This window comes from Plecotus auritus (genome assembly GCF_963455305.1).
Source record: "Plecotus auritus genome assembly, chromosome: 3".
NCBI classification, from domain to species: domain Eukaryota; kingdom Metazoa; phylum Chordata; class Mammalia; order Chiroptera; family Vespertilionidae; genus Plecotus; species Plecotus auritus.
The window spans coordinates 528,683-555,357 of NC_137772.1; the positions used below are offsets into that span (position 1 = coordinate 528,683).

The 26,675-nt window shown below is 55.7% G+C and overlaps 2 protein-coding genes and 1 long non-coding RNA gene across 11 annotated transcripts in view; 1 reads left to right on the plus strand and 2 right to left on the minus strand.

The window, feature by feature from the left end:
• MCPH1 (microcephalin 1) overlaps window positions 1-1,207 on the minus strand; it is a 106,959-nt gene extending 105,752 nt beyond the window's left edge. Inside the window, exon 1 of the mRNA XM_080660981.1 lies at window positions 515-1,207. Coding sequence (XP_080517107.1) covers window positions 515-554 — 40 coding nt within the window. The 5' untranslated portion in view covers window positions 555-1,207. The remainder of the gene's footprint in view (window positions 1-514) is intronic.
• Window positions 1,208-1,288: 81 nt separating this feature from the next.
• LOC308245170 lies at window positions 1,289-7,927 on the plus strand. Of its 2 annotated transcripts, none has more exons than XR_013960219.1 (3): window positions 1,289-1,385; window positions 1,616-1,922; window positions 7,519-7,927. It is a non-coding gene; the product is annotated as an uncharacterized lncRNA (long non-coding RNA). The 2 variants fall into 2 exon arrangements; XR_013960220.1 differs by having other exon boundaries at window positions 1,315-1,510.
• An 8,611-nt stretch (window positions 7,928-16,538) lies between these two features.
• Window positions 16,539-25,816, minus strand: LOC308243981 (uncharacterized protein). 8 transcript variants are annotated; one of them, XR_013960123.1, is made up of 9 exons: window positions 25,561-25,816; window positions 23,651-24,332; window positions 23,021-23,129; window positions 22,327-22,882; window positions 19,518-19,915; window positions 18,723-18,873; window positions 18,031-18,263; window positions 17,599-17,633; window positions 16,539-17,176 (listed from the first exon to the last, which is right to left on the minus strand). XR_013960123.1 is itself a non-coding variant. In XM_080660045.1 (7 exons), the coding sequence occupies exons 3-7, from the start codon at window positions 23,085-23,087 to the stop codon at window positions 16,908-16,910; spliced, it is 1,038 nt and encodes a 345-aa protein (XP_080516171.1). In that variant the 5' UTR covers window positions 23,088-23,129; window positions 23,651-24,332; window positions 25,561-25,816; the 3' UTR covers window positions 16,539-16,907. The 8 variants fall into 8 exon arrangements, 3 of the variants coding, with proteins under 3 accessions (XP_080516171.1, XP_080516170.1, XP_080516172.1); XR_013960124.1 differs by having other exon boundaries at window positions 16,539-17,633; XR_013960125.1 differs by having other exon boundaries at window positions 16,539-18,263.
• Between the last annotated feature and the right edge of the window lie 859 nt (window positions 25,817-26,675).

Consider the following 26,675-nt stretch of genomic DNA (forward strand, 5'->3'; position numbering starts at 1 on the left):
CTCCCATCCCCCTGGGGTTCCGAGCCCAGGTGCCCACCCGGGTCAGGAGCAGGCTGGGCGCTCCCACCACCGGGCGCAGACTGGCTCTGCGAGGGGCGGGGCGCACGCTCCGAGCCTGTTTCCCCGCCTGCGAAGTGAGGTGACGCCGAGCTGCTGGCGACAGCGTTACTCCGCACTTGGCACCGCTCCCGGGCACAGGTCGCCAGGGAGGGCCGCGGGGTGTGCATGACAGGGACACACGTGGCCGCGGACGGCTTTTCCTAACTTCAGTCACCCGCGCCCCTGAAGCCACCGGCCACGCGACGGCGCGGGGACCGGAATATCAATGCCCGTGGGGCTGGGGGGCTGTCCGCCTCCCCGGACTCGGGGCCAGCACCGCCCGCCCCCGCCAGCCCAGGCGGCACGACAAGTCCCGAACCCGGGACAGCCCCACACACGCCACGGGGGGCCCGGGCTGGCTTCCGGGGAGCCGGGAGCACCCCGCCCGCCCGTCCCCGGGAGAACCGGCCCTCACCTTTCAGGACCAAGCCCCGCGGGGTCGCGGGGACCGCCATGAGGGGTGGAGGGAGCCGCACCGACGACCGCGCCGAGCCCGACCGGGCAGACCCGCGGCAGCACCACGCATGCGCCAGGCGGGCGCGCCGCTCCCCTCCGGCCCCGCGGAAATCCGCTCTCCCGGTTTTCTCCGCGGCCGACGGTGAAGGCGGGGACCCCCCCCGGGCGGGGGGGGGGCGGCTGGCGGCTGGGGAGTTTCCTGCGCTGAGTCGGACGCGGCCTCTCGCGTTCCCGCGGGTCCGTGTCCTGCTCCGCGAGGCCTTCGCTCTGTCCTCTCGTCCGTTAGGAGGGCGGACGGCCCGTAAGATCCGAGCCGAACCTCTCTGTGCCCAAAGGGGACTCCGACGCTCTCGGCGCCGCACCTGGGCCCACCTGGGAGCGGGGCGCGGGAGGGCGTCGTCCGCTCAGGCCCGCGGGGGCCGCGGAGTAACCGCCCAGAGCGCGCCTCGCCTCGGTTCCCCGCGCTCCCCAGCGCCGCCCTGTCGTCCGCGCGCGGGATGGCGGCTCGGGACGCCTGCGCGAGTGGGGACGCCTCGCGGGCGCCCCTGTCAATCAACTCTGCAACTCGCGAACCCCGGAGCGGATACCGCCTGACAGGGCCGGACGGGCTCCGCACTCCGACGCCGCGCTGCGTCCCTGCGCTCCGCTGTCTAGCTTCAAACCTCCCGCCCGCGGGGCCCCGCCCACCCCGCGCAGGGCGCAGGCGCAGGCGCAGGCGCAGTCCCGCCCCGAAGCTCTGCGCAGGCGCCCGCCAGGAGCACAAGCCGGGCGGGCCCACCAGGGAGGGCGCCCCTGGGCGGGTCTGCCGGGCTCGCCTCGGGGCAGGGAAGGTCTTGCTGTCACTCTGTCCTTAGTTCCATTTACTTCCTCTGAGACCCAGGATCCGTTACAGGATCGATGTCTTCTGCATTTAAGAATGACGCAAATGCGTGAAAACGTTCATTTCCAGGGGCGGGTAGGGCTGGGAGGAGGGGCGGGGGAAGAGAGAGGACAGGTGGGAGATGTCTGTAATACCATCAACCATAAAAAGTATATTTAATGAAATATCTTTTCCTTTCAGGGCTTGCAGTACCAACTTTTGGTCGGTCGTGCAGATGAAACACACTCCGTTCCAAGCTCCATGGAAGTCACGACCTGAAGAGTAAAAAAGGGCCCCTTGTAACCTGGGGGTCAGAGGTCAGGCTCCGCCTGGAATCCGCTGGATGGATCTGGTTTGGAGACTTGTCTCCAAATATCTCATAGCCAATCATCTACGAGCTATTGATGAGCTACTAAGACGCCCCGAGCTTCCTCTTCCTCTAAAGGGGCCGTAATAACAGTGACCGTTATGGCTTACCGACCTATTATCCGTGGATCCTACCTAGGAGGTGAGTGCATTACCTTACATATAGTTTCCCCTCCTGGATTCTCACTAAAGTTCTCTTATTTGTAGAGGTATTTATCGGGGTAACCTGGAGACCAACAGTGCCTCCGCCTCAACAGCCCGGTTGCATAGGAAATGTAATTATAGGTGTCACACGTAGAACTATTATACAAGCGTATAAATGTGACCTTATCACACTGTGAAGCCACAGAAATGGAACTAAGGACATTTTAAAGGTCTAACTGGCTCGACTGAAGGATTCACGGGTGAGGCGGCATCCCGTCCAGCAAGCAGGAGGGAGCTCCGGAGGCTACGGACACAGGACGGCTTTTGAAAGCATGGAGGGGATGGGAGCGGGAAATCCCACTTTCTAAAACAGGATTATGTCAGGTGAGTCACCCTTCTTGGGGGACAGTTGGGACTGTTAGGAGGATTTCAATTTAAATTTTGGATAGTAACACCTACTTGATGCTGACCGGGAGATGCCAAACTGGGGGGCTAAGCTTACAATCCTGGGACGGCTGGAACTAGAATTAAGTCTTGGTTTGCAGATGTGGGGCTTGGCATAAGTGACTGTATTTTGGGCCTGTTTTATTATTATTATTATTATTATTATTACTAGAGGCCCAGTGCACGAAATTCGTGCACTCGGGGGAGGGGAGCTCCCAGCATCAAGCCCCCGCCGGTGCCTGTGGGACCCCAGGCCTCGGCACGCAGAGCCGCGGGACCTGCCTCCACGCCACGCACTCAGTGTCAAGTCCCTGCCCGCCCACACGTGCCTCGCACGCAGCCCCGCCGACCCACACAGCCTCCTGGTGACTGGTCTTTGGTCATTACGGCGTCCCGATCACTGGGGTTTTATTATATAGATGATTACTGAATTTATTGGGGTGACATTGGCTAATAAAATTATATAGGTTTCAGGTGTACAATTCTATAATACATCATCTGTATTTGTGTTGTGTGTTCACCACCCCAAGTCAAGTCTCCTTCCATCACCATTTATCCCTCCTATACCCTCTCTACCTCCTCCCACGTCCCCTTCCCCTCTGGTCATCACTGTACTGTTGTCTGTGTCTATGACAGGGGTGGGCAAACTTTTTGACTCGAGGGCCACAATGGGTTCTTAAACTGGACCGGAGGGCCGGAACAAAAGCATGGATGGAGTGTTTGTGTGAACTAATATAAATTCAAAGTAAAGGAGCGGAGGGGAGAGCAAGAGAACCCTCCGCTCTTTCGGCTCTGAGGGCCGGATCCGGCCCGCGGGCCGTAGTTTGCCCACCACTGGTCTATGAGGTTGCTTGCTTGTTGGTTTGTTGTTGTTGTTGTTTTGCTTAATCCCTTCACCTTTGTCACCCATCCCTGCAACTCTCCTCCCCCCCGCTGACAGCTGTCAGTCTGTTCTCTGTATCTAAGAGTTGGTTTCTATTTTGTTTGTTAGTTTATGTTTTTCATTAGATTCCACATATAAGTGAAATCATATAGTACTTGTCTTTCTCTGACGGGCTTATTTCACCTAGCACAATGCTTTCCAGGTCCACCCCTTCGGTCCCAAAGGTTTCCTTCCTTTTTACGGCCGAGTAACATTCCATTGTGTAAATCTACCGCTGCTTTTTTTTTTATTTATATATATATTTTATTGATTTTTTACAGAGAGGAAAGGAGAGGGATAGAGAGTTAGAAACATCGATGAGAGAGAAACATTGATCAGCTGCCTCCTGCATACCTCCCACTGGGGATGTGCCTGCAACCAAGGTACGTGCCCTTGACTGGAATCGAACCCGGGACCTTTCAGTCCGCAGGCTGACGCTCTATCCACCGAGCCAAACTGGTTTTGGCAATGTACCGCTGCTTTTTTATCTACTCATCCACCGATGGGCACTTGGGCTGCTTCCATAGCTTGGCAAAATAACACTGCAATGACCATGAGGTGCTTATAGTCTTTCAAATAAGTGTTTCAGGTTTCTTCAAATACATTCCCAGAAGTAGAACCACTGGGTCATAAGGCAGTTTCGTGTTTAATTTTTGAGGTAACACCATACTGCTTTCCACAGTGTCTGCACCAGTCTGCATTCCCACCAACAGTGCACAAGGGTTCCCTTTTCTCCACATCCTCACCAACACTTGTTTTTTGCTGATTTACTGATGATAGCCATTCTGACAGGTGTGAGATGATACCTCATTGTGGTTTTAATTTGCATCTCTCTGATGATTCGTGACATTGATAATCTTTTCTTATGTCTATTGGCCTTCTGTATGTCCTCTTTGGAAAAGAATTCAGGTCCCTTGCCCATTTTTCAAATTGGATTTTCTTTTTTGGTGTTGAGTTTTATAAGTTCTTTGTAAATCATGGATCTCTTGGTTATTAACACCTTATCAGGTGTATTATTGGCACGTATGTTCTTCCACTCAGTGGGTTGTTTTTCATTTTGTTGATGGTTTCCTTCGCTGTGCAAAAACATTTTAGTTTGATGTAGTCCCATTTGTTTGTTTTTTCTTTTGTTTCCCTCACCTGAGGTGATATATCAGAAAAAATATTGCTGTGAGAAATGTCTGAGATTTTACTGCCTATGGCTTCTTCTAGGATTTTTATGGTTTCATGTCTAACATTAAAGCTGTTGGGTTTTTTTAACTGAACCACAAGAGGGGCTACCTGGACAAGCCCTACAAACTCATTGACTGAAAGTAACCACACAGGATGTGTTAGTCGTAAAATATTCCTCACTCAGCAAGTAATGATGGGAAGTCACATCCCGAAGCCTACATGATAGATTAAGCTTTACCTTGAGCAAGCCTGGCCCGTTGTTTTTGTATACAACGGAACCTCGATTCTTGAACTTAATTCGTTCCAGAAGGCTGTTCAAGAAGGGATTTGTTCGAAAACCAAAACATTTTTTCCCATTAGAAATAATGTAAGCCCGGCTGGTGTGGTTCAGTGGTTGAGCATCGACCTATGAACCAGGAGATCACGGTTTAATTCCCGGTCAAGGGCACATGTTCGGGTTGTGGGCTCAGTCCCCAGTAGTGGACGTGCAGGATAAGGCCAATCAATGATTCTCTCTCATCACTGATGTTTCTATCTCTCCCTCTCCCTTCCTCTTTAAAATAAATACAAATATATTTTTAAAAAATAAATAATGTAAATTGAATTAATTCATTCCATTCCCCCAAATAATGCCCTGATTTAGCCTTTTTTATATACCATGCATGTCTAATTTACTGTTTAACCTACAAACAAACACTTCTTTTCTTATATTTATCAAATCACCCCCCTCTTGGCCTTAAAGCAATCACTGTCAGCACCCAGCCCAGGGTGTCTCCCAGGCTGTCAGATGCAGCAGCTTCACTGCCTCTGTCCGGTTCCGATGCTGCCACTGGCTCCCTGCTTCTCCTTGATCCGAATCAGCAACCGTTCTTCTGCCTCTTGCATTGCCTGATCGTTGTTCCTGTCACCCCCCCAGCAACATCAGCATTCTCTCGATGGCCTCTTTATGTTTAAAACTAGAGGCCTGGTGCACGAAATTCATGCGGGGGCGGGGGTGTCCCTCAGCCCAGCCTTCACCCTCTCCAATCTGGGACCCCTCAAAGCAGTCAGACATCCCTCTCACAATCCAGGACTGCTGGCTTCCAACCACTCGCCTGCCTGCCAGCCTGATCACCCCCTAAACACTCCCCTGCCAGCCTGATCGATGCCTAACTGCTCCCCTGCTGGCCCGATTGCCCCTAATTACCCTCCCCTGCTGGCCTGGTTGCTCCTAACTGCCCTCCCCTGCTGGCCTGGTCACCCCTAACTGCCCTCCCCTGCCAGCCTGGTCCCCCCCAACTGCTCTCCCCTGCTGGCCTGGTCACCCCTAACTGCCCTCCCCTGCCAGCCTGGTCACTCCTAACTGCCCTCCCCTACTGGCCTGGTTGCCCCTAACTGCTCTCCCCTGTTGGGCTGGTCGCCCACAGCCTCCCTACCCTGCAGGCCTGGTCCCCCCCCAACTGCCCTCCCCTGCTGGCCTTATCACCCACAACTGCCTTCCCCTGCTGGCCATCTTGTGGCGGCCATCTTGTGTGTTGGAGTGATGGTCAATTTGCATATCACCTCTTTGTTATATAGGATTGTGCTAATCGTCCATTTTGCCAGCAACATAAACACATATTATGGAAAAGTATCCTCAGGTGACCTTACCTGAAGTAATGCTTTTAAAAACATTGGATTTCCCTGTCCCACCCCCTCTGTGCTTTTACACACCTTCCGTTTCTGTAGCCTCCGGAGCACCTGTCCACTTACCAATGGGACATGGCCCAATCCGCGAATCCTTCAGGAAAGCCAGTTGGATCTTTACAAGGCACTTGGTTCAGTTTCTGATGCTTAACAGTATGACAAGGTCATATTTCTAAGTCTGTATAACAATTGTACTTATGATATCTATAAGCCTGAAAGTCTTCCAAAATAAAAAGGTGAAAAAAATGATGGCAGGACACCAGCTGCTGGGCGGTGATCAGCCCCGAGGGCCCTAACCTCTGGGCAGGAGACCAACCCTGGCGGCCAGGAAGTGGTGGCCTCAGGCCCAGAGCAGTCCCACAGGGGAGCCGTCTCGTTCTGCACGGGGTGAGAGGGAAGGAGGGGTTGGAGTGGCAGAAACAAAGAAAGAATTAGAAGAAAATCAGTGTAATCGCTTGACACATCTCGTCCTGCCCAGAGAAAAGCACTTCGCTCTACCAGCCATTTCCAACCGTGGCCGCAAGAATGTTTAAAACATGCAACGCCTGACTATTCCGTCAGGGGCACCGACCTCTTTTCCTTTAAATTGTCAACCAAACGAAAAATGACAACAACCAATACAACAACAGCTGTCTGGTGTGAATGAATCATTTATACCTATTTTTTTATTTTTGTCAGATCAGCAACATATATATTTCTTGGTGTGCTGCAGAATTTTAGTAACTCGTGTATGTGCTGTGAGGTGAAAAAGGTTGAAAATCACTGCGCTATGTGATGGACAGTCATTTCTGTGAAAGATGGGATGATTTTCCTACAGAATTCCTAATGCCTAGGAAAATACTGCTGGCACCGGCTTCCCTCTGGCACTCAGGACCCAGCTTCCCTCACAGTCCTGGCTTCATCCAGAAGGTCGTCCAGAAGGACGCCTGGTCTAATTAGCATATTATGCTTTTATTATTATAGATATATATATTAGAGGCCCGGTGCATGAATTCCTGCATGGGTGGGGTCCGGCCAGCCTGGCCAGGGGGAGGGGACATGGGCAGTTGGCCGGCCTGCCTGCTGGTTGAACTCCTGGTCGAGGGGACAATTTGCATATTAGCCTTTTATTATATAGGATATACACTGAGTGGCCAGATTATTATGCATTCAGAGATCATAATAATCTGGCCACTCAGTGTATAGAAATGTTTAAAAATGCCTAAAAAATGTTAAGAAGGTTTTAAAATGTTTAAATTAACTTTCCTTGAAACTTAAAGTGTGATATTAAGGACACATTCCCCACTGCCCTGAAGCGTGTGTACCTCATAGATAAGGATTTGAACCTCAGTTACTGACTCAGAGTGACTTGCTAAGATAACCATTTGAGTGAGGGATGTACTCTCCCTAGATAACCACATGTAGCCCCCCGGCCTGTTTGAGATTAACATGTGTGCATTGACGTCGTTCATTGAGAGCCACCTGAACTGCTGCTGGTACGAACAGGCTTTAAAAACGGGTCCTGACCAGCCAACAGTGCCCACCTGTCGAGACCGCCACAAAGGCATGACCTTTTGTCAGTCCGGCAAGCGACGCCGCTCCACGCCCCGCTTCCTGCCAGACAACAGAAGAACGGCTAGTACCTCCCAAATGAGATGCGACTGAGCTCTTGGGTGAGGAACACCAGCCCGCTGCATCCAGATCGGACCAGCCCAGCTGCCGGACCCCAGAGGACAGCACCACCGGGACCCCCAATAAGCCTGTACCCACAGCACCAGGAACGTGTGTGAGTAATACAGTGCTGTGTGATCTACCACTGCATATGTGTCACGTGGTGTCATTCCTCCGGCAGTTGATTGAATTACTGTGCGTACGCTTAACATTTAAAGTAAAGCTTCTGGTCTTTTCGGTCCTAGGCCTGCCCTTGGTCCTGCTGGCATAGAGTAGCCTCTTCGCTAGCAACTACTTGAATGTCCCAACTCCTGTGCGGTTCACGTTTATCTCCAGGGACGCCTTAGATGACACCCCAGATCCTTTCCCGGGATCTACTTGGGACAAAGTGCTACATGGAAAACATCCTTATTCCTTATTTAAACTGGAAAGATATTTACTCTGCCCAGAATAGAGTCTCCAGGGTAAAGGTGTTTAGATTTAGTGCTGTTTTAGGGACAGTTTCAGGCTATAACAAAAAGCCTTGCTTATAAAAAAGGCAACATTTGCCCTGGCTGGCGTAGCTCGGCTGGTTGGGCATCATACCGTGCACCACAGATGGTGGGTCGGTTCCCGTCAGGGCACGTGCCCGGGGGGTGGGTCGGTTCCCGTCAGGGCACGTGCCCGGGGGGTGGGTCGGTTCCCGTCAGGGCACGTGCCCGGGGGGTGGGTCGGTTCCCGTCAGGGCACGTGCCCGGGGGGTGGGTCCATTCCTGTCAGGGCATGTGCCCGGGTGGTGGGTGGGTTCCCGTCAGGGCACATGCCTGGGTTGTGGGTCGGTTCCTGTCAGGGCACGTGCCCGGGGGGTGGGTCGGTTCCCGTCAGGGCACGTGCCCGGGTCGTGGGTGGATCCATTCCCGTCAGGGCACGTGCCCGGGTGGTGGGTCGGTTCCCGTCAGGGCACGTGCCCGGGGGGTGGGTCGGTTCCCGTCAGGGCACGTGCCCAGGTGGTGGGTCCGTTCCTGTCAGGGCACGTGCCCGGGTGGTGGGTCCGTTCCTGTCAGGGCACGTGCCCGGGGGGTGGGTCGGTTCCCATCAGGGCACGTGCCCGGGGGGTGGTCTCCGTCCTGGGGGGAGGGGAGGCAGGCAGGAGGCAACCTATTGATACACATTGATGTGTCCTTTTCTCTCTCTCAAATCCATAAAAACAGGAGACTTCGCCCTCCCCACGTGGGAGTCTGTACTTGTTCTTCAGTAAATCTCCATCTTTGCTAAAAAAATAAAAAATAAAATAAAATCAATAAAAACACATTCTAAACTAAAATTTAAAAAGGAAAGAAAAGGCTTGAGCCAGCAACAGCGTAGAAAGCCCGTGCCTGACACACAAAACGCCAAATCTAAACGCTGTTCCACCCGACCCAGCACTGTGGAGCTCAGAGAAGTAAGGCTGCAGCTCAAAATCACGGAGCCTCTCCCTCGGGGTCAGGCCTCGGCACGGCCTGTGGACACCCGCTGCAGGCCCTCGGCGTTTTCAGGCTACATCCCTTCTGGGGCACTTACCAAACACTCTATGTACCATGAGCGGCTGTATGTAACTGTATGGCACTTACCAAACACTCTATGTACCACGAGCGGTTGTATGTAACTGTATGATAGCGACCTTCTCTCATTTGCTCCACTACCTCTTCACCTCAGAAGGAGGCTGTATAACAGAGTCATCCAAGCTAAGGACTATCCGCCTCCAGTCCTGGCCGGTTTGGCTCGGTGGATAGAGTGTCGGCCTGCGGACTAGAGGGTCCCAGGTTCGATTCTGGTCCAGGGCACGTACCTCGGCTGCAGGCTTCTCCCTGGCCTGGGCCCTGGTCGGGGTGCGTGCAGGAGGCAACCAATCGATGTGTTTCTCTCACATGGATGTTTCTCTCTCTCTCTCTCTCTCTCTCTCTCTCTCTCTCTCTCTCTCTCTGTCTCTTCCCCTCCCACCCTCTAAAAATCAATGGAATAATATCCTCGGGTGAGGATTCAAAAGAAAGGACTATACCATTCCTTATTATGGACAATGTCAGTTGAATTAATGAGTTCAAAGAAACTCAGTCTCTGCAGAAATACACGCTGGTTTAGTATTTTGTCATTGCATTTATGGTCAGGGTTTAAAACATTTTTTTATTGAATTTATTGGGGTGAGGTTGGTTAATAAAATTACGTCGGTTTCAAGGGTACGATTCTATAACACATCACCGGCGTGTTCAGAGTTTTAAATAAAAATCATTTAATCTAAAGAAAGGAGTTAGCGAAGTCATCTGTGCCTTGTCACGTGCCCTGTCTGCAGAGGACCAGAGAGGAAAGCCGCTTTCCCTGCCAGCTGTCCCCCAAAACAAAGGGCTGGGGACCAGGAAGCCTGGACACAGGGCCGCGGAGGCTGAAGACACTGACCCAGCTCCGCAGGCGGGGCGTCCGGAGGGAGGTGAAAGGTCCAGGGGTCAGCAGGAAGCGGGGCGCCCAGGGCCTGACCTTCCCCGGGACCCATCCTCACCAGCCCTCCGGACACTCGGGGCAAATCGATGGAACGGCAGAACCGCTGGTCGCTATGACGTGCGCTGACCACCAGGGGGCAGACGCTCAAGGCAGGAGCTGCCCCCTGGTGGTCAGTGCGCTCCCACAGCGGGAGGCCGCTGGGCTCAGGGCTGGCAAGCACAGCGGAAGTGATCCGAGACTCTCCCACCTCCAGGGCGGCGCTCCTGAGCCGTGCAGCAGGCCGGATGAGCGGGAGCTGCGTGGTGCCAGGCCTGGCTGGGGCTCCTCCCCGTCCCCGGCCGCCTGCCTGCTTCGCACACTGCTACGTCTCCCGAGGGGTCCCGGATCGTGAGAGGGCGCAGGCCAGGCTGAGGGACCCCACCCATGCACGAATCTGTGCACCAGGCCTCTAGTATAGAATAATACTGAATGTCAACTGTAATGGAAAAATGAACTGAACAAAGATGGTTTCCCTCACTCCCATCCCCAAGCTGTTCTAATTGCTGCCGCCACTTGTCTTGTGAACACACAGATAGGATCACGTCCCTCCCCTGCTTCGTGTCCTCAGTGTCTCCGCCCACTTTGCTGTCCCGGGGATGTGAGGACTCCTCAGCCTCCTCAGCGCCGCTTGCCCCTCGCCCGCCCGGCTGTGGGCCTCCATCCTGCTCCTGCCCGTTCCTGAGCTTCTCAGAAATGCCGACTCCCACCCGCTCCCAGCTCACCCATGTTGCCGTGGCCACACAATTCTTTCTGCTCCACTAGGGGACTCCCACTCGCCATCAAACGCCAATGAAATGTTACTTCTTCAGGGGGATTTCCCAGCGCGGACACAGCCCCCCGAGCCTGTAGCCACGGCTGTGTCCACTTTCTTTTATTAAATATATATATTTTTATTAATTTCAGAGAGAGAGAGAGAGAGAGAGAGAGAGAGAGAGAAACATCGATGAGAGAGAATCATTGATCAGCTGCCTCCTGCACGCCCCCTACTGGGGATCCAGCCCACAACCCAGGCATGTGCCCTTGACTGGAATCGAATCCGGGACCCTTCAGTCTGCAGGCGGACGCTCTGTCCACTGAGCCAAACTGACTCAGGGCTGTGTCCACTTTCTTGACCACGTCTCCCCGTGGCCCCGCTCCCAGCTCCCTTTCAGAGTTGTCTCCGTTTAATAAAGGATCTCACGATGTCACAATCCTGGCGCTCACGCGATCCCCACCCTCCTAAGTGCCTGCACAGTGAGGCTTCATCAGTGTTGAATGAACAGGTGGGTGAAGGAAAGATGAGACAGAGCTCGGGAGGGTGCCCCATTTCCCAGTGACGTGGATGTGCAGCAGGAGAGGGGACGAGGGGGTGACCGAGGTGGCAGGAAGCAAGCCCAGGAGGAAGGCCAGAGAAGGAGCTGACCCATCACCAGGCAGGAGGCCACAGTGTCAAAGGTCAAAGGGTCAGCTAATATAGTGGCTCAGTGCTTGAGCACCGACTTCTGTACGGACCAGGAGGTCACAATTCAATTCCTGATCAGGGCATGTGCCTGGGTTGTGGGCTCGTTCGATCCCCAGTAGGGGGCGTGCAGGAGGCAGCTAATAAATGATTCTCTCTCATCACTGATGTTTCTATCTCTCTCCCTCCCTTCCACTTTGAAATCAATAAAAATGTATTAAAAAAACAAATGTAGTGACAGAGACCATCGGGGACTCTGTGGAGAGCATTTCGGGGAAGTGAGGTGTGAGGGCAGGTCTCAGGCTGGGTCACTGTGAATGAAGGCAGTGAGATGAGCAGAGAAGGGGGGTTGAGTTTCACACCGCGGCCGAGCTGTTGCTGAGCGTGGCCTTCAAAAACGTCAGTTTTGTGCTCCTCATCTGTGATGTGGGAAAAATAACAGTACCACCTGCTGGGTTGCTGAAGAATCTATAATAATAAAAGCATAATACGCTAATTAGACCGGACAGCTGAACGGCCTTCTGGACGTCTTTCCGGAGAAAGCCGCAGGGGTGGGGGCTGAGGCAGAGGCAGTTAGGGGCGGTCAGGCAGGCAGGCGAGCAGTTAGGGGTGATCAGGAAGGCAGAGTGGTTAGGGGCAATCAGGCAGGCAGGCAGAGGCAGTTAGGGGCGATCAGGCAGGCAGAGTGGTTAGGGGCGTTCAGGCAGGCAGACAGAGTGGTTAGGGGCGATCAGGCAGGCAGACAGAGTGGTTAGGGGCGGTCAGGCAGGCAGGACTGAGGGGGACCTCCCCCACCCCCTGTGCACGAATTTCGTGCACTGGGCCTCTAGTTAGAAATAACAAAGCCACAGATATGCCTGGAGGGGATTCTTGATACAGGGTGGCAGTTGTTATAATCTAGTTCAGTGTCTGCATTTAAATGTGCTGTTCTGGGAGAAGAAAGAGATCTAACTGAAGCGATAGAGGCTGATCTGGGTTTAAAAAGTGTACCAGGTACATTAGTGTGGAACCCTTACATCACAGAGCCTGCCCCGGTAAGAATTTCTAACAATTCATTAAGGGATACCTAGTCATGAGGCTTTGCAGCGATCAGTAGTGACCTGTGGAATGCTTGGATATAAACCCGTGGCGTATGGACGAGGAATCACTGTGGGATGTGTTTCTATTGGAGAAGCAATCGCGTCATCGTTATAACGTGTCTCTCTTCAGGCAAAACGTGTGTGACTTCACCGTGACGGTGGTGAACGTCCACTGCTTGGGAAGGGTCCTCAGGTTTGACATCGTGGTGGTCATTTAGGGGGCCTGGTCCCGGCCCACAGCACAAACGTGACTATCATCTGTCTTCTCCACAAAAGGAGAACAGGACCAGGGCTATTCTGCAGCCCATGATGCGGTCCAGGACCGGACCGGCACCCAGGAGAAAAAGCTTCCCACCACCAGGTGGCGCTGCTGCGCTTCGGGAAACCCAAGGACCACAGGCTCATAGAAAACACCAGCAGGAGGGCGTTCCTGGGGAAGAGCCCCCAGCCACCCAGCGCCCCCACCTCCACCGGGGAGACTGGCCTGACCCTCCTGTGCTGGACGACAGCGAGCGCGTTGCAATTCAGCTCACCGTGTGCACGTGACTCACAAGCCCATCGTTCAGCCCCCGACGTTCGTACACAGCTGCTCGGGGGGCCATGTCGAGATCATACACACACACACGCACATACTATAACATAGGTGCTATATGTCCATCTTAGCACATGTGCAAGGACTAGTACCATTAACCGGGGTGAAACAGGGAAACACGGGGTCACACTTTATTGCTTTAAAAATACAGGGTGTCACACTCTGAATAACTTTAAAGGCAGAGTTGCTTAACATACATTTCATTTTCAAACTGGAGCGGTCAGGGGCTAAAGCGTACATACATTGTGGGGGACTCCCCGTATGACACAGGCCATCCGGGTTCCCTGCAGGAGAAGCAGCAGGTGCAGAGACTCCACATGCCGTCAAGTGCCTGTCACCTGCCAGCACGGCCTGTGCAGAGCAGTGCGGCCAGCTTCCCGACGCCGGGGAGCCAGGACACCTCAGCGCTGTCGGTGTTGGCCGTCCGTCCTCCACACGGTCCTGGGCAAGGCGGGTCCCGACCCCTCAGGTCTGCGGGGACGCGGGACGTGGGGTCCATGCATTCTGCGGTGCACAGGACCCTCCTTCTGCCTTGTCTCCTATGGAGGCTGCCTTACCACCGCCGAGCGCCAGGGGGCAGTGGAGGCCTGGCCATCGGTCCCGCGTGAGCAGGTGCAGACAGCGAGTTCCCTGGGAAGGAAATGGGGAGCAAGCGCTCCATGTGCCCCCCGGGACCGAAACCAGAGGCCCCCCGGGGAGCAGGTGAGGATGGTGATGCAGGAGGCGTGCTTTCTGCTTCCCGGAGGCAGGGCCAGAGACACACCGGGGCTCCATAACCCAGGATTCTCTGAAGAAGCGCGTCACCCGCCCTTTAAATGATGCAAAAGGCATGGACCCAGGAACCAGGAGGTCAGGGTTCGATTCCCAATCAGGGCACAGGCCCAGGTTGTGGGCTCCATCCCCAGGGTGGGGCGTGCAGGAGGCAGCCAATCCATGATCCTCTCTCATCCTTGATGTTTCTCTCTCTCTCTCCCCGTCTCCCTTCCAATCTGAAATCAAGAAACAAATTATTTAAAAAAAAATGATGCAAAGAGTGATTTGGAGGAAAAGAAATGTGGACATGGCTATGTCTGACAGGCCTCCACCGGGAAAGAGATTTAGGACAACCCGAATGACAGATATATAGGGTGTCCCCCAAAGGGTATACGCACGTTAACAGCTGAGAGCCATCGCTTCTATTACGTGTCGGAAAGGAAGTGCATTTTAATAAACACCGCCCTTAGAATGTGGTTGCATGTTTTAGGGACACTGGTATTCTGTGCATATTCCCCTTGTTGTATGCATCAAGTTAAACCTACGAAATCCGTCTTGGCCTCAGTACGTCTAAGGGAGTTCTTTCAAGAACTGTACGGCAGGCTTCCAGTGATAACTGTGTCAGTGCAACAGGCATAAAACAACGGTGCAACGTTGGACGGACGGCATCCGGATGAGGGGGGATACAGAGAACAATGCAAATGTACCTCGGGAGGTACATAGAACCCACTTGCTGTGTCAGGCCTGTCGTAGAGAAGCAGTAAGGTAACAAGTTCTCAACACTTTATGAGACCGACGCGCCACCCACTGCGCCACGGGGGCACCTTGGTCCTTGATACGTTAGACCAGGCATCCTCACACTACGGCCCGCGGGCCACAGGCGGCCCGCCGAGGACATGGATCCGGCCCGCCGGGGGCCGCTGCCTGTCCTGCTTAGCAGCCGACGCGTCCCGGGCCCGCCGTGCGCATAGGAATTTGTTCATAGTTTTTTTTAAACTATAGTCCGGCCCTCCCATGGTCTGAGGGACAGTGAACTGGCCCCTGTTTAAAAAGTTTGAGGACCCCTGGCTCAGACATTGCAGTAGGTGGGCGTCCTGAGACGTGGCTGTTGGCAGCCATCATTTATTCCAAAAGTTCTTACCTCGACGCTCACTGATGCTCCCGTCTCTCCCTCTCCCTTCCTCTCTCTCTGAAAGTCAATAAAAACACACGTTCAGAAAGAATGCTCAACAACGACGCTGGTCCGGAGTCTACTGGGCGAGCATGTCCACTCCTGGGGAGACAGCACCTCCATGGCCGCCCTCCTGCACGAGGGACCAGGAAATGCCCTTGGCTTTGGGAGACGGACGTTCGCTGGGCAAAAGGCCGACGTGGGTGACGTGGGTCATTCTCCTGAGGGAAGGATCCAGGGTTCAGCTCGCCTTCCCAGCCCCCCAAGGAGCCACGCCAGCGGGGGCTCCCCCACATCTCCGACAAAGGGCCTGTGCTCACCCACTGTTTTCTCTTTTGTTTTTTGTTTTAAATATATTTTATTGATATTTTACAAAGAGGAAGGGAGAGGAATGGAGAGTTAGAAACACTGATGAGAGAGAAACATCGATCAGCTGCCTCCTGCACACCTCCTACTGGGGATGTGCCCGCAACCACGGTACATGCCCTTGACCGGAATCGAACCTGGGACCCCTCAGTCCGCAGGCTGACGCTCTATCCACTGAACCAAACAGGTTTCGGCACTATTTTCTCTTTTGATAGAAAAGAATCACAGGTGGTTGAGCGGGAATAAACCCTGGAAACCATCTGTTTCAACCTGCAATAAATAGCGTCCGCACGGCCGCATCTCAGAACCGCCTTCTCATCATCGGCTCCCCAGGAGCTGGGGCCCTGGCTCTCTCCCTTCCAAATCGTCCAGGAGACGGCAAGGGCTCACATATCGGCTTCCTCCTTCCCAGCACACTCGCTTTCTCCGCTGCTTTGACTTTTTTAAAATATATATATATTTTTATTGATTTCAGAGAGGAAGGGAGAGAGAGATAGAAACATCCATGATGAGAGAGAATCATGGATCGGCTGCCTCCTGCACGCCCCACCCTGGGGATCGAGCCCGCAACCCGGGCCTGTGCCCTGACTGGGAATCGAACCCTGACCTCCTGGTTTCTAGGTCGATGCTCAGCCACTGCTTTGACTTTAAAAAATATATTTTATTGATTTTTTTAGAGAGGAAGGGAGAGGGATAGAGAGTTAGAAACATCAATGAGAGAGAAACATCGATCAGCTGCCTCCTGCACACCCCACACTAGGGATGGAGCCCACAACCCAGGCATGTGCCCTGACCGGGAATCGAACCCTGACCTCTGGGTTCATAGGTCGATGCTCAACCACTGAGCCATGCTGGCTGGGCCACTGCTTTGACTTCTTTCAAAAAATATATTTTATTGATTTTTTTATAGAGAGAAAGGGAGAGGGATGGAGAGTTAGAAACATCGATGAGAGAGAAACATTGATCAGCTGCCTCCTGCACACCTCCCACTGGGGATGTGCCTGCAACCAAGGTACATGCCCTTGACCGGAATCGAACCCGGGACCCTTCAGTCTGCAGGCCGACGCTCTATCCACAGAACCACACCGGTCAGGGCTGCTTTGACTTTTGTATCTACATTTCACATCCCCAAAGTCAAAGGTTAAGATTCATTATGCAGAGTCAAGGGAAACTCGAGTCAAAGATGCATGGATGCAAATGAGGCTTGTCTGTGGCCATTTCCGTAAACACACACATCAGATCAGGAGGCGGGCAGAGGTCGGTGCTGTTCCCGGACGCACTCACTTCGGGGAGTTCTCATAGCGGAGTGATTCCTGGGGAAGGGCGAACCCGTGACCCTTGGTCCCCGGGTGGGACAGTGCGTGGGCAGCAGCAGCCGCCCGGGTCCCAGTCTCTGTCGTTCACCGAGCGGGCTTGTGCTGGTCTTGGCCAAGCGGTACAGCTTTCCGGAGCTCCCAGAACCTTCCAGTGGGAGTGATAGTGTCAATGTCGGAGAATTCATTTTCTTGCCTGGGCGTTAGAGAACAGAGAAATGGTTTGCCCACAGCAGACACTCAACTAATGCTGGTTTCTTTGTCTCTCCGTGTTCCCTTGGTCTCCCAGGGGTCAGACTCTGGAGAAGTCTTGTATAAACAGAGTGTTTCATGGTGTTTCAGAACAGGTTGGTGTAAAATTTGTAAAACGTTTCCCCCAGCCGGCGTGGCTCAGTGGTTGAGCTTTGACCTATGAACCAGGAGGTCACAGTTCGATTCCTGATCAGGGCACATGCCCGGGTTGCAGGCTCGATCCCCCGTAGCGGGTGTGCCGGAGGCAGCCGGTCAGTGATTCTCTCATCACTGATGCTCCTCTCTCTCTCTCTCTTTCCCTCTCCCTTCCTCTCTGACATCAACAAAAATATTTAAGAAACAAAAGAAGAGGAAGGACATTCTGACCCGTGCTACGGCCGGTGTTGATGACGTCGAGGTCCCTGCAGATAAAGAAACTCATGAAAGGGCACGTACCCCGTGGTCCCTCTTATCTTATCTGGGACCTAGGGGAGTCACACTCTTAGAGACGGAGGGGGTGGAGGGAGCCCAGGCCGGGTGAGGGGACTAGGGCAGCTGTGGGCAAACTACGGCCCGCGGGCCAGATCCGGCCCGTTCGGCTGTTCTATCCAGCCCGCGGAGTCGAAAGAGCGAAGGGTTCTCTTGCTCTCCCCTCCGCTCCTTTCCTTTGAATTTATATTAGTTCACACAAACACTCCATCCATGCTTTTGTTCCGGCCCTCCGGTCCAGTTTAAGAACCCATTGTGGCCCTCGAGTCAAAAAGTTTGCCCACCCCTGGTCTAGGCTCACCGGCACGTGATAACCATTACATCACTGACCGGCACCGGGACTTGACACCAACGCCCGGGCCTGCGAAAAGCGTGATGCTGCTCGCCCGGCCGGCGTGGCTCCGGGGTTGAGCGTCCACCTACGAACCAGGCGGTCAGGGTTCAATTCCTGGTCGGGGCCCAGGCCGGGGTTGCGGGCTCGATCCCCAGTGGGGGGCGTGCAGAAGGCAGCCCATCCATGGTTCGCTCTCATCACGGATGTTTCTGTCTCTCTCCCTTCCTCTCTGAAATCAATCAAAAATATTAAAAAATGAAGTTAATGTTGCTCAGTGTTGGCGGGACCTGGCTTCGTAGCAAGCAGACACACCTTACAGAGAGGCCTGGACAGCAGGGTGGATGGCTGCTGTGAGGCTGACGTCCCCCAAGGGGCAGGGGGGGGCACCCACAGAGCAGCTCTCCAGGCCGGGAAACGCCATCTTCCGTGGAAACTCCCAGAGCCACAGCAGCGGGAAGGCGGTGGACGAGTCACAACGAGGTGAAGGGACTCACACCTTCCCCTCGGGAAGGTCCGGGGTGTGTGTGTGTGTGTGTGGGGGGGGGTTTGGGGGGAGCTCCGGCCAAGCAGGCGCCGGCTGGAAGCTCAGGGGATCCCACACCCGGCGCCCCACCGGCCAGCGGCCAGGACAGCTTCAAGATACCGTGCCGCTCAAGAGAGAATCACCTTCTAAGGGACCAGAACCCACCGCTGAGGACAGTCTCCGGAGACAGCTTTGTGGATGTTAAAGTTCCTACTTTTCTGTCAAAAGATTGTGGGAGTCGGAGTCAGACACTGATTCACATTTTGGCTCTGTCCTTGGGCAGATGGCTTAGCGCCCGTGTTCTCACCGAAGAGTGCTGGCAAAGTCAGGGAAAAGGCGTGTGAAAACCCTAGCACGGTGGCCGGTACCCGAGTCACCCCACCTCTCCATCCCCCAGGCCTGCACTTGACGAGCGGACGGGCCCTCCCCACGCGGCCTGGCTTTCCTCTGCGACAGCAGCACCCTCCCCCCCACCCCCGTGGCTATGGGCGCCCGCGAGACAGGTATTTCCTTCCGCAGGAGACTGGGTTTCTGACAGACCCTGCCTTCTCATTTTCGTCCGGAAAAGGGTTTTTAACCTCAAGTTCACTTTTTTAAAAAATATAGTTGTATTGATGTCAGAGAGGAAGGGAGAGGGAGAGAGAAAGAGAGAAATATCCACGATGAGAGAGAATCATGGATCTGCTGCCTCCTGCACGCCCCCTACTGGGGATCCAGCTCACCACCTGGGCATGTGCCCTTGACCGGAACCGAACCCGGGACCCTTACCCACGGAGCCGCACCTCCTGGTACCTTGGAGGGCAGCCTGCTGTTGACCACATTGCCTGCCTGCAGACACCCACGTCTGCAGTATCTCGCCAGTGCTGACAAGAGCATGGTCCACGCGGCCTGTCTTTTGTTTCGACGGGCGTGCTAAAACAGCCGCGTGTGGGGGAAAGCCCTGTTTGGGAGAGAACGCACCTCCTCGTGTGCAGAAGAACTGCTCGATCGCTGTTTTAGGTGCCGGGTTCCCGGGAGGTCGGCCGATGCGTGTTCTCACCGACGTGTGTCTGTGGCTACAGCAGTCCTTGCCGCTTACCCCGCGTCTGACTGCGAAGGCCTGGGCGTGAGATGGATGCCTGCGTGAGGAATAAGTAACCGCCTTCGGGAGGAGAGCAGGCAGCTGATAAGGGAAGTGAAGATGGGAGCCGAATGGCCGCCATCCGTTAGCCACCTGGCGTCCGCCGGGAGGGCGAGAGGAGAAGCTGTTTCTGGAGGATGCAGCCTTTGGTCTTGGACCTGCCTTGGACGCTCGGCTCTGAGCCGGATGAACTCTGCTCCTTTGGGCAAAGGAGTGAGTCCCTCGGAACCTTAATTTCCTTATAAAAAAATAAAAAAAATGGTTAAGATTCGTTGATGCTTTTTAAAAAAACATGTTTTTATTGATTTCAGAGAGGAAGGGACAGGGAGAGAGAGAGAAACATCCACGATGAGAGAGAATCATGGATCGGCTGCCTCCTGCACGCCCCCTGCTGGGGATGGAGCCCACAACCTGGGCCTGTGCCCTGACGGGGAATCAAACCCTGACCTCCTGGTTCATAGGTTGACGCTCACGCACGGAGCCACGGCGGCTGGGGTAGTTTTTATTTATTTTATTATTTTATTTTTTAAAATATATATTTTATTGATTTTTTACAGAGAGGAAGGGAGAGAGATAGAGAGTTAGAAATATCGATGAGAGAGAAACATCGATCAGCTGCCTCCTGCACACTCCCTACTGGGGATGTGCCCACAACCAAGGTACATGCCCTTGACCGGAATCGAACCCGGGACCCTTCAGTCTGCAGGCCGACGCTCTATCCACTGAGCCACACCGGTTAGGGCGTAGTTGTTATTTTTCACCGTTCTGCCACGTGGCCTTCCTAAAGAAGAGACGCTCTGGCATGCCAAGCGCACCTGGGCTTGGCGGAGGTGCTTGCCAGTGTGTGTTAGATGGCCCACTTCAGGCAAACCTCCTTGGTAACGGCCGATGAAGAATAAACACCAGGATTTCAGGGACCAGAAAGCTGAACAGGAAAGGAACTATTCTGAACCAGGAAACAGCGAGTTCATCCATGTCGGGAGAAACAACCTCACGCACGTTCATGAGGAACGCCAAGTCTGGAAAGAGTGTGGGGAATCTCGTTGGAGAGATCGATCCCGGCCCCTCCTGCTCTGCTCCCTGCGCCCGCAGCGGCACCACAGCCTCCTCTACGGACGGCGGGATTCCCGAGTCAGAGGGGCCCCCATCTCCAGGCTGTAGACGGGATTGATGCTGTGAGACACCCAGGGGCCATGCTGAGTTACTGATGGGGACCTCATTCTATTTGGTCTTCCCATCCACACAGCCTGTTCTCCCTCTGGAGGTACGTGCTGCTGTAAAATGCAGAATTCCACCACATTTCAGGTGCGTTTCACCTGAGGGCGGGGCGATCGCGTCCCCGCTGACCACGTGCGACGCCCGGTGTCCCAGCATCTGTCCCGGTCCCTGCAGCCTGGCCTGGCCCTCCCGGGCGGCCCCTCAGCCTGCAGGGCCCACACCCGCCTGCTCTGCTCTGCCTGGAAGTTCCCTGTCACCGAGCTCGCGGCAAAGCGCTCGCGGCAAAGCCCACGCGGCGAGGGTGTGACATGTACGGCGACCTTCCAGGCCCGTTCTCTCCGCCGCGAAGGCGAGCACATCTGGGCTCTGCTCTCTGCTGGGTCCTCTGAACAGAGCGCTTCATTTAGGCTGCAACCTATGAAATTGCCAATAACTCACTGTTCTTAGCCATGAGAGCAGAAACTTCATATGTTTCAACCCAATGCCTATACGAATAGGCCTTCGGCATCCTAGCCTATATAATAAAACCCTAATGTACAAATCAACCGAACGGCGGAACAACCGGTCGCTATGACACGCACCGACCACCAGGGGCAGACGCTCAATGCAGGAGTCAGTGCACTCCCACAGGGGGAGCGCCGCTCAGCCAGAAGCCGGGCTCACGGCTGGCGAGCGAAGGGGCGGTGGCGGGAGCCTCTCCCACCTCCACTGTAGGCGGGCAGTAAGGAGCGAGGGGATCGCCCTGGCCGGTTTGGCTCAGTGGGTAGAGTGTCAGCCTGTGGACTCAAGGGTCCCGGGTTCGATTCTGATCAAGGGCATGTACCTTGGTTGCAGGCACATCCCCAGTAGGGAATGTGCAGGAGGCAGCTGATTGGTGTTTCTCTCTCATCGATGTTTCTAACTCTCTCTCCCTCTCCCTTCCTCTCTGTAAAAAGTTAATGAAAGATATTTAAAAAAAAAAAAAAAAAAAAAAAGGAGCGAGGGGACCCGGACTGCCAGAGCCCCGGACTGCGAGAGGGATGTCGGACTGCCAGCTTAGGCCTGATCCCCACAATGAGGATCGAGTCTACTGCCGGGCATGGCCCTGACCAGGAATGGCCATAGGTCCTGGCTCATAGGTCAACATTCAACCACTGAGCCTCACCGCAATTTCTGCTGCTTTGGACCACGGAGTCCTAATGGAAACCCTGCCTTATGCCGCGTACACGCCCAGCAGGAGGAGCCGCCGGGCCCTCGGAGCGGGTGCTAGCATCGGGGGGAGGCGCGTGGCCCCATCAGTAAGGCTGGGCTCGAGTGCCACATCCGCCAGGAAGAGCTGTGTCCGCGGGCACATCGCGGCGAGTCTCAGCCTCATGCGGAGGCTCTACGCACACGGCCATCGCGGCCCTCCCCTTGCCGAGGGCTGTCAGGAAAACCACGAGGGTCACGCACCGGAGGGTGTGGCAGGCTGGCCCGTGGCCGGTGGCTCCGGGTGGACACAGCGTGGGGAGCGACCATCTCCCGGCTTCTTGCCCAGCGGCGGCCCCGGGAAGCTGCGGACGGCGTTCAGTTACGCACGTCCGATCAGCAGAAGCTCGCCGAGTGGCTCGGATGTCTGGCAGCTGCTGTAGCAAGAGCGAGACAGACGTGTCTTCAGGAAGGTCACACCCCAACGCGCACAGACGTGAGCTGCCGCCTGCAATTCCCGGGATGGGCGCACACTGAAGGGACGCAGCGCGACGGAGCCATGATCTGGCTTGTGTGTGTGTGTGTGTGTGTGTGTGTGTGTGTGTGTGTGTGTGTCGGCGGGGGGGTGGGGGGGGCGGGTAGGGGGGGCACGAGCCTTCCCGTGCTCCGGGAAGAAGACTGGTTTTCACCAGACGGCAGCAGTGGGCCGCCAGGCAGGGCCCGTGGCTGGTGCGCTGTCCGGGTGCCGGGTGCATGGTGGTCCCTGGCATCGGGGCCCGGCAGGAGGTGGCGTCGGGACGCTTGGAGGCCAGTCTGCTGTCTGAGGGCAGCAGACGCTGGATAAACACGGGAGGGGCGAGTGGAAAGGGCCAGGCCCGGTGAAGGCTCCTCCCCGTCCCTACCCTGCCGGCAGCCCGCCTGCTGCTGAGGGTCAGACCCCCGCAGGGACGATGCTCACCTCCCTCCTCTGAGGAAGAGACAGGCACACACGAAGCTGCCGGACTGTTTTCCTGCTGAGAATTCATGAGGCCAAGTGCCCTGGAGCAGCCCCAGGAGTCAGCACAGGCCTGGGACGGGACGGGAGACGCTGGGGAGAAGGCAGGGTGGCCGCGAGAAGGAGAGGCAGCAGCACAGAACCCCGCCTTCACGTCCTCATTGCTTTCTCTCTGGGCTCCTCCCCCTCCTCCTCCCCCTCCTCCCCCTCCTCCTCCCCCTCCTCCTCCCCCTCCCCCTCCCCCTCCTCCTCCCCTCTTCTCCTCCCCTCCTCCTCCCCTCTTCTCCTCCCCTCCTCCTCCCCCTCCTCCTCCCCCTCCCCCTCCCCCTCCTCCTCCCCTCTTCTCCTCCCCTCCTCCTCCCCTCTTCTCCTCCCCTCCTCCTCCCCCTCCTCCTCCCCCTCCTCCTCCCCCTCCTCCCCCCTCCTCTCCTCCTCCTCCCCCTCCTCCTCCTCCTTCTCCTCCTCTCCCCCCTGCTCCTCCCCCTCCTCCTCCCCCTCCTCCTCCTCCTCCTCCCCCTCCTCCTCCTCCTCCTCTTCCTCCTCCCCCTCCTCCCCCTCCTCCTCCTCCTCCTCCGGGTTGTTTCCTTTTCCCACCTGGTTCCCGAGGTTCTGGGTTTTCAGGAAGAGGAGGGCAGGTGCTGAGGTCCTGCGCCCGCTCCTGGCCCACCTGCGCCCATTCCTGGCCCCGGGCCTCCTGGTGCCGGGAGGCGTTTTCCGGGGTCGCCCTCAGGGCCCAGCTGGCCCTCATCTGGGTCACGGTCTGGATCAGAGGCCCCCACACTGTTAGGTTCCCGGATCTCAGTGACTCAGCCATTTCTCATGGCGCCTCTGGGCTCAGAAACAGCAAATAAAACGGAACCCCCTCAGGGCCCCACCCGGCAGCCCCATCCTCGGCGTTCACCCCAAGGAGCTGAAGCTGACGTCCACACGGAACCCGCTCGCAGGTGCTGACGGCGCTCCGCGCACGGCTGCCGAACCCGGAGGTGACCACGCCGCCTCCGCAGGTGAATGGGCACCTCGGCTGGGGCCCACCCAGACCGGGGGCTTCGCCTCAGAGCTCACAGGAAGCGAGCCCCCGAGCCAGGAAAGGCGAGGAGGGCCCTGGCTGGTGTGGCCCCGTGGACAGAGCGTCGGCCTGCGGACTGAAGGCTCCTGTGTCTGATTCCTGGTCAGGGCCCACGCCCGGGGGGCGGGCTCCATCCCCAGTAGGGGGCCTGCAGGAGGCAGCCGACTCCTGAGGCTCTCATCACTGATGTTACGGTCTCTCCCTTCCTCTCTGAAATCAATAAAAAGCAAATAATTTAAAAGAAGTATTGCTAACTGTGCGGCCTGTTTGCTTTCTTTGCTTATTTTGATAACTAGTGGCCCGGTGCACGAAATTCGTGCACATTAAATGGGGATTAATTAGAGGAAATAATTAAATATTGCTATTTGCCCTTTCTCCATAATAGAATTGTCAGAGATAAAAGAAAATTAGTAAAATGTACATGAAAACCTTCCTCCTGTTAGAGTCTGGGGTGCACCATGGGACCCAGAGTCAAGTCCCCCGCCCACCCACATGTGCCTCAAAATCGCATGAGACCCAGACCCGGCCGGCCCCCCACCCCTCATTGGGATAGATACAGACCTGGCTAGTCCCACCCTTGTCAAGCCCTGCTGGGCAGGGGGCATAGCCTCAGGTCCCCTGGCCTGGCACCAGGACGGGGGGCGTGGCCTGAGGTCCCCCAGCCCAGACCAGGGGGAGGGGGGGCGCATGCCTTGAGGTCCCCCGTCAAGCCCCACCAGGCGTGGGACATGGCCTGAGATCCCCTGTCAAGCCCCGCTGGGTGGGGGGCATGGCCTGAGGTCCCCTGTCAAGCCCCGCCAGGCGGGGGGGAAGGGGGGTGCAACCTCAGGTCCCCCGGCCCAGCCCTGGGAGGGGAGAACAGCCTCAGGTCCCCTGTTAAGCCCCATCGGCAGGGGGCACCGCCTCAGGTCCCCTGGCTCAGTGCTGGGGCGGGGGGTGCGGCCTGAGGTCCCCTGTCAAGCCCCACCTGGTGGGGGGCGTGGCCTGAGGTGCCCCGGCCTGGCGTGGGGGCGGGGGAAGCAGCCTGAGGTCCCCTAGCCCAGCACCAGGACGGGAAGTGCACCTTGAGGTCCCCTGTCAAGCCCTGCTCGGTGTGGAAGGTGGCCTGAGGTCCCCTGTCAAGCCCCACGGGGGTGGGGGAGGGTGTAGCCTCAGGTCCCTGCTGATTGCTTGTTAAGGCTCCTTATGGGAACTTGGCTTCAGCTGTGGGTGCAGCCATCTTTGTGATGGAGTGATGGTTAATTAGCATATTCCCTCTTTATTAGATAGGATTAGGAGTGTTGCCTCTTTTAAGCAATGATTACTTTTATGCTACCTGTAATGACTCAGCACTCTGCTCCCTTAAGAACATGTGTGAGTCCCCCTCTAGGAACAAGGATACCATGAGCTTGTTCCCCCCCCCCACCCCCCGCCCCAATTACACATGCAAGGCACTCACGCTGATTTCCCCCCTTTCTTCTCCTTTTCCTGCCACATTTCTACTGGCTGAATCCTTCTGCGCAGTTTCAGGGCACATGGTGGCCACAGTACCGTCCACCTGGCCCTTGTGTTTGCTTATGTCTTAGTTCTGTATTTAAACACCCCAGACGTTGAAAAGACTGTTAGCTTCCTTCCCTGTTAGCGTGAGACTCAGCCTTGATTAATTTCCTCGGCAAGACTCAGGAGAACCAGGCCGTTTGTGGTTGTTTTCATACCTGGGAGTGGGGTCCCCCTGCGCCCTGCCCCTTCGGGTCCCCCTGCACCCCGCCCCGTCGGGTCCCCCTGCACCCAGGAACCCGGACGCTCCAGCCGCCTGCCTGGCTTGAGTAGCTTTTGCTCAAGTCGGTGGCCAGCTTGCAGCTTTCCCACATCATTTGCAGTCTGTGGGTTAGCTCGGTCTCCTACGTTCACTGCAAAAAATAAGGAGTTTGCAAAATGGCTTTTGTTCCCCTTATTGCTTTCCTCAGATTTCCGGGAGGAGAAAAACGCTGACACGCCAGCCTCCTTTGCACCGACCCTCGGAGACGCCTAAGTGGAACCACACAGATTCCTTTCTGGGTATTCACCTCTAATTGTATTGCTTTGTGGTCCAAGAACACGGTCCGTATGATATCGATTCAATTATATTCGTCGAGGAATGCTGTGCCCCTCAGCGGGTAGCCTGTTTTCGTCCCTGTCCCATGAGTGCTTGCAGGGAAGACGTGTCTTCTGATTGTTGGGTGTGGGGCTCGGTAGATGGTCATGGTTTAAGCTTGTGGATGGTTTGGTTTATACGTCATTGCTTCATTATTTCCCCCCCTCCCCCCCCCCCCCCCCCGCCCCGCCTGCTCGACCGTTTACGAAGAGTTGTATGTGAAAACCTCCACCAGGGCTGCCGGCTCGCCCTGGTCATTGTTTCAGGCTTTTTGGTGTGGGATCTGTGAGGGTTTGGCACAAGCATTCACGCTGTGATGATCTCCCCGGTGAACTGACCCTTCTTCCCGGGTGATTCTCTTTAACTCCGCTGCTGCGTTTTGCCTTAAAGCCATTTCTTCTGCCCTAACCGGTGTGGCTCAGTGGATAGAGCGTCGGCCT